We start from the raw sequence: 11196 nt of genomic DNA, 5'->3' as shown, positions 1-11196 counted from the left end.
GGGGGGGGGCGTGGGCACCGGGCCCCGGGCCCTGCCCGCCGGTTCCCGGGTCCGCGCCGCCGCCCGCGGACTCCAGTTCCCGGCTCACCTCCGGGGACCCACCTCCGGGGGCAGCGGCGGGGCAGGAAGTGCGGCTCCGCCCTCCGCCACCTGCCGCCCCGGCGCACCTGCCCGGCCCCGCCCCCTCCCTCCCCGGCGGAGCCGCCCCGCTGGTCGCCAGAGGCGGAAGCAACCGCTCCGGGCCATGGAGGAGAGCCGGGCGAGGGAGCCCGAGGGCTGGGGCCCCTCGGGGAGGTGGCCGGCCCCCCGGGAGGCCAGGGCAGGTGGGGGCCCGCTCGAACCGGCGGGTGGGAGTGGGTCCCTGCTGAGGCCGGGGCGCCTGGGCCGGGGGGGGGGGCAGGAGTGGGAGGGGCTTCCTTTCCTAGGTTTCTGGGGGGAAGGGAACCAGGGCCCTTCGGAGAGTCCGGGGGAGCGGCTGGGACTCACATCTGCAGAGTGGGAGGGGCCAGGGTCCCAAATACTCAATAAAGGGGAAAAGGGGTTTGAAGAGGGAACTCCTGGGTCCCGGGGTAGGAGAGGCCTGAAGGGTGCGCACTGGGTCTGAGGGAGGAGGCTGGGGGCCTGGACTCCTGGGTCTGAGGGAGGAGGGGCTGGGGGCCTGGGCTCCTGGGTCTGAGGGAGGAGGGGCTGGGGGCCTGGACTCCTGGGTCTGAGGGAGGAGGGGCTGGGGGCCTGGGCTCCTGGGTCTGAGGGAGGAGGGGCTGGGGGCCTGGGCTCCTGGGTCTGAGGGAGGAGGGGCTGGGGGCCTGGACTCCTGGGTCTGAGGGAGGAGGGGCTGGGGGCCTGGACTCCTGGGTCTGAGGGAGGAGGGCTGGGGGCCTGGACTCTGACACCTGGGTCTGAGGGAGGAGGGGCTGGGGGCCTGGGCTCCTGGGTCTGAGGGAGGAGGGGCTGGGGGCCTGGGCTCCTGGGTCTGAGGGAGGAGGGCTGGGGGCCTGGGCTCCTGGGTCTGAGGGAGGAGGGGCTGGGGGCCTGGGCTCCTGGGTCTGAGGGAGGAGGGGCTGGGGGCCTGGACTCCTGGGTCTGAGGGAGGAGGGCTGGGGGCCTGGACTCTGACACCTGGGTCTGAGGGAGGAGGGCTGGGGGCCTGGGCTCCTGGGTCTGAGGGAGGAGGGGCTGGGGGCCTGGACTCCTGGGTCTGAGGGAGGAGGGCTGGGGGCCTGGACTCTGACACCTGGGTCTGAGGGAGGAGGGGGGCTGGAGGCCTGGACTCCTGGGTCTGAGGGAGGAGGGGCTGGGGGCTGGACTCCTGGGTCTGAGGGAGGAGGGCTGGGGGCCTGGGCTCCTGGGTCTGAGGGAGGAGGGCTGGGGGCCTGGAGTCCTGGGTCTGAGGGAGGAGGGGGGCTGGAGGCCTGGACTCCTGGGTCTGAGGGAGGAGGGGCTGGGGGCCTGGGCTCCTGGGTCTGAGGGAGGAGGGGCTGGGGCCTGGGCTCCTGGGTCTGAGAGAGGAGAGGCTGGGGACCTGGGCTCCTGGGTCTGAGGGAGGAGGGGCTGGGGCCTGGACTCCTGGGTCTGAGAGAGGAGAGGCTGGGAGCCTGGAGTATGGGGCTGGGGGAGGAGGCTGGGGGCCTGGAGTATGGGGCTGGGGGAGGAGGGCTGGGGGCCTGGGCTCCTGGGTCTGAGAGAGGAGAGGCTGGGGGCCTGGAGTATGGGGCTGGGGGAGGGGGCTTGGGGGCCAGGACCCCTGGGTTCTCCCAGCCCCTGCCCTATTGCCCAGGCCCGACGCTGTCCTCGGTGCTGAACGAACTGCCCAGCGCTGCTACCCTTCGGTACCGAGGCCCTGGGGTGCTGCCCTGGGGGGCGCTGGAGGAGGATGAGGATGGAGAGAGGAACGTCCAGGCCTTCGCAGAAGCCGCCCAGAAGGAGCTGCAGGACCCTGTCCCTTCCCGGGAGCTGCCCTGGCCCATGCAGGCCCGACGGGCGCACAGGTGAGGCCGGCCTCCATCTCTCCTGCCTCTCAGAGCTGCTCCCTGGGTCCCTCTCCCCCGCCCGTGTCTCTGCTTCTCTGGCCGCCAGGCTCCCGTCTCTGTGGCTCCGCACTCACTTCCTTCCTCCCGGCTCCCGGTCTCACTGGTCTCTCTCCCTCCGAGCCGCTCTCCGCGTCACGTTCTCTGTGTCTGAAATCCACGATGCGGGTTTCCTCTGCTCCAGTCCTCCTCTTCCAATCCTGTCCCTCCCTCCTCGAGGCCCGGTGACAAGTGAAGAAGCTGCCTCTGTCGTCAAGTCCACATGGAAAAGCATAGAAACACGTGTGTGTGTGTGGGGGGGGTCCACCACGAATGGGCCCAGGTGGCTGCTCAGGTGGCTCATGAAGCTGACCCTTGTTTCTTTCTATAATTCTTTTTTTTTAATATTTTATTGATTTTTTTTACAGAGAGGAAGGGAGAGGGATAGAGAGTTAGAAACATCGATGAGAGAGAAACATTGACCCGCTGCCTCCTGCACATCCCCTACTGGGGATGTGCCCACAACCAAGGTACATGCCCTTGACTGGAATCGAACCCGGGACCCCTCAGTCCGAAGGCCGACACTCTATCCACTGAGCCAAACTGGTTAGGGCTCTATAATTCTTCAGATAGATAGATTAGGGCTCTATAATTCTTCAGATAGATAGATTAGGGCTCTATAATTCTTCAGATAGATAGATAGATAGATAGATAGATTGATTGATTGATTTCAGAGAGGAACGGGGAGGGAGAAAGAGAGATAGAAACATCAGTGATGAGAGAGAGAATCATTGATCAGCTTCCTCCTGCACCCCCCCCTTACTGGGATTTGAACTCACAGCTTGAGCATGTGCCCCTGACCGGAATCGAACCCGGGACCCTTAGTCCAAAGGCTCTATCCACTGAGCCAAACCGGCTAGGGCTCTTTCTATAATTCTGACACCAATTCCAAGGTGTGCGTGGGGGGAGGGGTTCTCCCCATAGCACCAGGCAGCTCCCCAGCACCCCCTGAGTGCCCTACAGTTCAACTCACTCCTGACACCAGCCACCTGGAGGCAGCATCAGAGCTCACAGGTCAGAGTCTCAGTCCCCCAAACTGCCCCCACCTCGGACGCCCGTCCCGAGCGCAGGCGGTCTCCTGAGCTTCTGGCGGACGGGCTGCCGGTGGGGGATTCCCTGGCACACGCCCTGGGTTTCATTTGCTAGAGCGGCTCACAGATCTCGGGTAAACATTACTCACTGGGCCACTGGCCATTGTACTAGGCTGTCGCTCAGGAGCATCCAGAGGGCGAGAGGCGAGGGCCCGGTGCGGGACGGCCAGGTGCGGGGACGGGGACGGAGCGACCATGGCCTCTCAGCTCACCCCCCTCCCCAGTCCCCGGGAGCCTTTGGGTTTTTTTGGTTGTTGTTCATCCTCACCTGAGGATGTTTTTCCATTGGTTTTTCAGAGAGAGTGGAAGGGAGGGGAAGAGACAAGAGAGAAACATCGATGTGAGAGAGACACATGGATTGGTTGCCTCCCACATGCGCCCCAAGCAGGGTGGGGATTGAGCCTGCAACCGAGGTGCCTGTCCTTGACCGGAAGGGAACCCGGGACCCTTCAGTCCAAGGGCCAGCAACCAGGACAAAGACCAAATGCACATTTCTCATTAGCACTCACAACATCGCACCTTTCTTTTCTCTGTTCCTTTTTTTAAAATATTTTTTTATTGATTTCAGAGAGGGAGGGAGGAGAAGAAACATCAATGATGAGAGAGAATCATGGATCGGCTGCTTCTTGCACGTCTGTCTCACACTGGAGATCGAGCCCACAGCGCCAGCATGAGCCCTGACCCAGTGGAACCATGACCTCCTAGTTCATAGGTCGATGCTCAACCACTGAGCCATGCTGGCTGGGCTCTCTGTTTCTGTTTTAAAGTTGATTTTTAGAGAGAGAGGAAGGGAGAGGGAGAGAGAGAGAAACGTCGATGTGAGATGGAGAGATTGATCGCCTGCCTCCTGCACACCCCCTATTGGGGATCCAGCCCAAAACCCAGGCATGCACCCTGACCAGGAAGGCAGTCTTTTGGTCTTTTGGTGCACGGGACGCCACCCAACCAACTCAGCCACACCGGCCAGGGCATTCTCCGTTCCTTTTATTTATTTATTTATTTATTTATTTATTTATTTATTTTGCATGTTTATGATGATGTTTGCCTGCAGGAAGCATGATGGACAGACTCAGACAGTTTTCCTATAGTGAGAGCCCGGGTGACCCCCGCCCATGGGGAGAGGCATTGCAGCCCCTGAAGCACCCCGAATCCTCCTCCCCTCCCCGCCCCCGTACAACGCCCTTCCCCTTTCCCACGCACACGTGACCTCTCCAGGTGCTTCTGCAGAGCTGGCCGCGGGGTCTGCTCCCCTGAAGGGCAGGGTCCCCCGCTCGCTCTGGGACTGTGAGCCCCGCAGTCTCAGGGGTTCTGCCTGGGCTCAGCGTCACGTGTTTCCTTTCATTGCTGTAGGGTCCGTGCTAGGCGCCCACCGCAGTGCGCTGTGGGGGCGTCTCCACATCTGGTGGTTTCCATCCGGGCAGCCAGGCCCGTTCCTTCCCTGTCTCTGACTCTGTTTCCTTCCAGGCAGCGCCACGCCAGGGACCAAATGGCTCGGGGCTCCGGGTCCAGGGTGGCCAGCTGGGCCCTGCTGCTGCGGAGGTCCAAGGAGAAGATGCGAGAAGGCTGGCACACCCTGGAGCCCTGGGGGTGGACGCTGAAGAGGATCGGGGGTGCGGGGGGGCTGGGGCTGGGGTCCTGGGTCTGAGGGAGGAGGGGCTGGGGCTGGGGCCCTGGGTCTGAGGGAGGAGGGGCTGGGGCCTGGGCTCCTGGGTCTGAGGGAGGAGGCTGGGGGCCTGGGCTCCTGGGTCTGAGGGAGGAGGGGCTGGGGCCTGGGCTCCTGGGTCTGAGGGAGGAGGCTGGGGGCCTGGGCTCCTGGGTCTGAGGGAGGAGGGGCTGGGGGCCTGGACTCCTGGGTCTGAGGGAGGAGGGCTGGGGGCCTGGGCTCCTGGGTCTGAGGGAGGAGGGGCTGGGGGCCTGGGCTCCTGGGTCTGAGGGAGGAGGGGTGGGGGCCTGGGCTCCTGGGTCTGAGGGAGGAGGCTGGGGGCCTGGGCTCCTGGGTCTGAGGGAGGAGGGCTGGGGGCCTGGACTCCTGGGTCTGAGGGAGGAGGGCTGGGGGCCTGGGCTCCTGGGTCTGAGGGAGGAAGGGCTGGGGGCCTGGGCTCCTGGGTCTGAGGGAGATGGGGAAGGGATCCCCACTCAGCGAGGCCCCGGGCCTGCCTGGCGCCCCCTGCAGGCCAGTTCGGCGCGGGCACCGAGTCCTACTTCTTGCTGCTGCGCTTCCTGCTGTTTCTCAACGTGCTGGCCTCGGTGCTGAAGGTCTGCATGACGCTGCTGCCCACCTGGCTGGACGGCGGCCCCCCGGGCCCCCCAGGCCCCGGCCCTGCCTCGCCCTGCGGCACCTACAACCCCGGGCCCCAGGGCCTGGTTTCCTTCCCCGCCCAGCTCTTCAACCTGCTCTCGGGGGAGGTGAGTGCGGCCCCCTGGAGGCCCCGCTCCAGACGCCGCCCACCCGCCCCCGGTGACCCGGCTGCCCCCCCCCCGCCCCCCAGGGCTTCCTGGAGTGGTCCCCCCTCTTCTATGGCTTCTACCCGCCCCGCCGGCGCCTGGCCACCGCCTACCTGTGCTCCACCTTCGCCATCGGCCTCCTGTCCCTGCTGCTGATCCTGCGCCGGTGAGTGGCACCCCACCCAGACCCCTGGCCCTGGGGGGGGGGGGGGGGAGGTTGTGGTAGAGCCCCCGCCCCAGGAGTCCCGAGTCTCGCTCTGGGATCCCTTTCTCTCCGTTTGAGTTGAAATCTGTTTAAAATGCTTCGTACAAGCGTCCTCCCGCCCCCCCCCCCCCCCCCCCCGTGGCTAGTGGGGTAGGTGCTATTAACAAGGAAGCAAATGGACTACAGCTTTTCTGGAGGGGAGAAGTGCTGAATAGAAAACCAGCAGTGGTCGTTTGTTTGTTTCTTTCATTCATTCATTCATTCATTCCTGCTTACTGAGTAGCTGCTGTGTGCCAGACCGCAGAACAAACCAATTGCCCTAACTGGTTTGGCTCAGTGGATAGAGCGTCAGTCCGGGGACTGAAGGGTTCCGGGTTCGATTCAGGTCAAGGGCACATACCTTGATTGCAGGCTACATCGATGCAACCAATCAATGTGTCTCTCTCACATCGATGTTTCTCTCTCTCTCCCTCTCCGTTCCACACTCTCTAGAAATCATTGGAAAAATATCCTTGGGGGAGGATTAACAATAATTAAATAATAATAAAGTTACTCTTTAAAAAAAAGAACAAGCAAAAAGCAGTAATACATAGAAAACAAATGGGATGGTATGAAAGAGGAGCGATCAACTCGTTGTTGTTTTTTATTTAAAAAAAGTAAAAACCAGGTAGGAAACATTTTCATCTTTTTAAAAATATTTTTTATTGATCTCAGAGAGGGAGAGGGATAGATAGAAGCATCAATAATGAGAGAGACCGAAACCGGTTTGGCTCAGTGGATAGAGCGTCGGCCTGCGGACTGAAGGGTCCCAGGTTCGATTCCGGTCAAGGGCATGTACCTTGTGTGTGCAGGAGGCAGCTGATCGATGTTTCTCTCTCATCGATGTTTCTAACTCTCTATCCCTCTCCCTTCCTCTCTCTAAAAAATCAATTAAAAAAAAAAATAATAATGAGAGAGAATCACTGATCGGTTGCCTCCTGCACGCCCCCCACTGGGGATCGAGCCCGAAACCCGGGCATGTGCCCTTGACCGGAATCCAACCGTGACCTCCTGGTTCATAGGTTGACGCTCAACCACTGGCCCACCCTGGCCGGGCCTCATTGAGGCCTTTTATGTGAATCTCTGACCCTTTGGGGTCTCAGTCCCCGTCTACATCTCCGTCTCCCAGGGTCCCTGTCTCCCAGGCCTCGGGATCCCAGTTGGGTGTCTGAGCTGGAATCTCTCCCTGGGTCGCTCGCCCAATGCCCAGGCTTAGGGGGTGCTTCCCCCGCGCCCCGCCCCTGCTCTGACCCCGCCTCCCCGCCCCCGCCCCCCCCCCCCCCCCCAGCTCGGTGTCCGGGCTGAAGCAGACGCTGCTGGCCGAGTCCGGGGTCCTGACCAGCTACAGCCACCGCGTGCCTGACCAGCTACAGCCACCGCGTGTTCTCCGCCTGGGACTTCGGCCTCCGCGGGGACGTCCACGTGCAGCTGCGCAGGCGCCGCATCCGCTACGAGCTGCAGGTGCGCCGCGGGCGGGGCCCACAGCCGGGTGGGGGCGGGGCTACAGCCGGATGGGCGGGGTGGGCGGGGCCCAGGCCTCCGGAGGGCACTTCCGGGGAGATGCTGCCTGGAGCTCTCTCCTAGGGGGCGGGCGAAGGAATGAGCTCTGAGGCCTGAGGTCAAAGGATGAGGGAAACGCTCTCTTAAGCAGAGAGACGGGCCTAAAGCTGCCGGGTTCAGAGCTGGGAAGGGTGTGGCCGGGCACGGCGGGATGGAGTGGCGCTGGGACTCGTACCTGGATGTGGCCTCGGAGGGGCGGGGCCTGGAAGGGCGGGGCCAGGAGATCTAAATTGTCACCTGGAGCCAGGCAGGTGTGGCTCAGGGGTTGAGCGATGACCTTTGAACCAGGAGGTCAAGGTTCGATTCCCGGTCGGGGCACCTGTCTGGGTTGTGGGCTCGATCCCCAGTGCGGGGCGTGCAAGAGGCAGCTGATCAATGATTTTCTCTCATCATTGATGTTTCTCTCTCTCTCCCGTCCTCTCTGAAATCAATAAAAATACATTAAAAAATACATAAATTGCCTCCTGGAGAGGCTGCGACCAAGATGACAGAAGTCCTGCCGTAGCCGGTGTGGCTCAGTGGATAGAGCGTCGGCCTGCGGACTGAAGGGTCCCGGGTTCGATTCCGGTCAAGGGCACGTATCTTGGTTGCGGGCACATCCCCAGTGGGGAGCGTGCAGGAGGCAGCTGATGGATGTTTCTCTCTCATCGAGGTTTCTCGCTCTCTCTCCCTCTCCCTTCCTCTGTAAAAATCAATAAAAATATTACAAAAATAAAAAAGATGACAGAGGCGCTTGGCAGGGTGTTGCTGCGGCCCCTGTCGCGGAGCCGGGGCTGTGGGCGCGGGCCGGGCCTGAGCCGGCACCCAGGGGCCTGTCTCCTGCCCCAGGTGGAGCTGGAGGAGGCACAGGTGCGGCGCCAGGCGGCGGGGCGGACGCTGGGCCAGCAGGCCTGGGTGTGGTCGGTGCGGCTGCTGCTCAACCTGCTGGTGGTGGCGCTCCTGGGCGCGGCCTTCTACGGCGTCTACTGGGCCACGGGGGCCACCGACGAGCTGCAGGTGTGCGGGGGCCGGGGAGGACGGGGGTCCTCGGACCTACATTTCCAAGGAGGAGGGGACTCAGGCCTACGATGCCTGGGATCTTAGAGGAGCTCAGACTTCGGGGTGCGGCAGGAAGAGGCTGGGGAACCCCCTCCAGCGCGGCTCCTCCAGGACCCCAGCCTCTCCTCGTGGCCCCCTGCCCCTCCCAGAAGTTGGACCTTGTCAGCCGGACGCCGCTGCTCCAGCTCGGGGTGAATTACCTCCCGTCCATCTTCATCTCCGGGTCAACTTGGTGCTGCCGCCCGTGTTCAAGCTCATTGCCTCGCTCGAGGGCTACACCAGGAGCCGCCAGATTGTCTTAATCCTGCTCAGGTGCCAGCCTGCGGGGGGCGGTGGGGCAAGTCCCGACGCCATGGATGGGACCCAGTGAGTGCGATCTGGGTTCCACCCCGGCTCCTTGTCACCGAGCCTCCGTTTCTTCATCTGCGAAATGGGGAGACGGGTGAGCCCGTTCCGGGCAGGAGGGGCCGGCACTCGGCCCGGCTGATGCCCTTGCTCTCCCTGCCAGGACCGTGTTCCTGCGCCTGGCTTCCCTGCTGGTCCTGATGGTCTCCCTCTGGGGTCAGATCACGTGTGGGGGCAATGCGGAGGCTGAGGACTGCAAAGCCTGCGGCTACGATTACAAAGAACTTCCGGTGAGGAGGACGAGGGGCTGGGACTCCTGGGTCCTCGGTCCGGGCTCCAGGTTTGGGAGGAAGAGGCGCTGGGGTGCTAGAACACCGTTCAGCCTGAGGACTGGGGTTCGGGTGCCCCCCAAAACTGAAGACCCCGGAGAAAGTATCTCATACGCTTGTTAATTGGGGAGTCGGATGCTTGGGCCCCTGGGTGCCTGGGTCCTGAGGCCATCCTCACCCCTTTCTTCCTTCCTTAGTGCTGGGAGACCCGGATGGGGCAGGAGATGTACAAACTCCTGCTTTTTGATCTGCTGACTGGCCTGGCCGTCATGCTCCTCATCCAGTTCCCTCGGAAGTGAGAGCCCCGCCCTCGCTCCGGCCCCGCCCCTTTTAGAACAGGCCCCTCCCCTCCCACGTGTTAGTTACTCCCTTTGGCCCCGCCTCCTGGACACACCCCTCCAGGACCTTGACAGCCCCGCCCCTTCAGATAGGCTCACTTGTGATTGGTGAGCGTAACGGTGGAGGCGGGGCAACCCCTGGCTGGCACGCCTCCGACTCCGCCCCGCCCCGCAGGCTGCTCTGTGGTCTCTGTCCCGGGGCGCTGGGTCGTTTGGGGACCCAGGAATTCCAGGTGCCCGACGAGGTGCTGGGGCTCATCTACGCGCAGACAGTGGTCTGGGTGGGGAGTTTTTTCTGCCCTCTCCTGCCCCTGCTCAACACAGCCAAGTTCCTGCTGCTCTTCTATCTGAAAAAGGTGGGACGTGGGGAGCACCCGCCTGGAGTTGGAGATGTTGGGGGTGGAAGGAACGGAGGGGTGTGATCGGGTCCTAAGGGAGGAGGATGCTAAGGTCCCAGACTACTGGATCCTGAGAGAGGAGGGGGTCTGTCTGCTGGACTGATTCCTGGAGGTGGGAGGAGGAGGGGTCTAGGGCACCCCAACTTTTAGGTCTGAGGGAAGAGAGGACCGTCTTCTGGGTCCTGAGTGAGGAGGGCCAGGCACCAGGACTCCTGGGTGGGGAAAGAGAAGACGCCTGTGCCTCAGACCCCCTTCTTCCCTTGTCAGCTCACCCTCTTCTCCACCTGCTCCCCGGCCTCCCGCACCTTCCGGGCCTCCACGGCGAACTTCTTTTTCCCCATGGTCCTCCTCCTGGGGCTCGCCGTCTCCGCCATTCCTGTGCTTTACAGCATCTTCCTGTAAGTGGGAGGGGCGCCCGCCTCTCTGACCCCTCGGCCCTCGCCCAGGATCCTGACTCTCGGCGGTCCTGGGACTCTTCCTGTCTCTGACTTCAGGATCCCGCCTTCTAAGCTGTGTGGTCCATTCCGGGAGCAGCTGTCCATCTGGGCCCAGATCCCTCAGTCTATTTCCAGGCTCCCTCAGATCACCCAGGACTTTCTCTTCTTCCTGGGGACCCAAGCTTTTGCTGTGCCCCTTCTGCTGATCTCCAGGTGAGGGGCCCAGACGCTTGGCTTTCAGTTTGAATGTGTGTGATCTGGGCGCCCCGCTGCCGGCGTCCAAGGGAAGAGGGGGCCGGGGGCCTAACCCCCTGAATGAGGGAGAAGGGAGGGGATGGAGCCACAAACTCCCGGGTCTGAAGGAAGGGAGGGGGACCCAGACATTGAAGCTCTTCTACGAGCCTTTAGGGGGTGGCTTTTATTCCTGTCCCCTCTAGCATCCTGATGGCGTATACCCTGGCCCTGGCTAACTCGTATGGATGCCTCATCTCGGAGCTCAAACGGCAGATAGAGAAGGTGAGCCAGGCCGGGCCCCTGGGGAGGGGTCCCGGGGAACGTACAAGAGGGCATGGGGGAGCGGATCTGTCTCACCTCCACCTCTCTCTCCCCTTTATCTCAGGAGGCGCAGAATAAAGTCTTCCTGGCACAGCGCGCCGTGGCGCTGAGCTCGGACAACGGGGCCCTTTGACCTCCCCAGCCTGGCTCAGGGTGGCGTCCCCCTTTCAGACCCAGATCTGCCCCCAAACCTTTGTAAGCCTCGGCCACGCCATCTGTAAAATGAGAGACTGGAGAAGACTGTTCTTCATCCCAGCCCTGGGATCCTGAGATTTCCGGGGCCCTGCACCCCCTGACTGTCCAGGGAACCTCATTCTTGAATCAATAAACATAGCGGAGTCAGCTGAGCG

At 62.6% G+C, this 11196-nt stretch overlaps 1 protein-coding gene across 1 annotated transcript; it reads left to right on the top strand.

Annotated features, from left to right (window-relative positions):
* Nucleotides 1-179: 179 nt before the first annotated feature.
* On the top strand, nt 180-11188 carry TMC4 (transmembrane channel like 4). Its single transcript, XM_079799480.1, is given in 17 exon segments — nt 180-323; nt 1778-1988; nt 4622-4767; nt 5331-5563; nt 5647-5768; nt 7135-7204; nt 7206-7307; nt 8235-8402; nt 8594-8663; nt 8666-8756; nt 8953-9079; nt 9316-9413; nt 9632-9812; nt 10122-10252; nt 10349-10504; nt 10729-10807; nt 10911-11188. Coding segments are annotated over 17 exon segments (2133 nt in total). The 5' UTR covers nt 180-244; the 3' UTR covers nt 10980-11188.
* The last annotated feature ends 8 nt before the right edge of the window (nt 11189-11196 follow it).

Source organism: Cnephaeus nilssonii, assembly GCF_951640355.1.
Source record: "Cnephaeus nilssonii genome assembly, chromosome: 20".
In the NCBI taxonomy this organism is placed as follows: Eukaryota; Metazoa; Chordata; class Mammalia; order Chiroptera; family Vespertilionidae; genus Cnephaeus; species Cnephaeus nilssonii.
The sequence above is the reverse complement of the archived record's forward strand: the minus strand, read 5'-3'. Positions and strand labels throughout refer to the sequence as shown.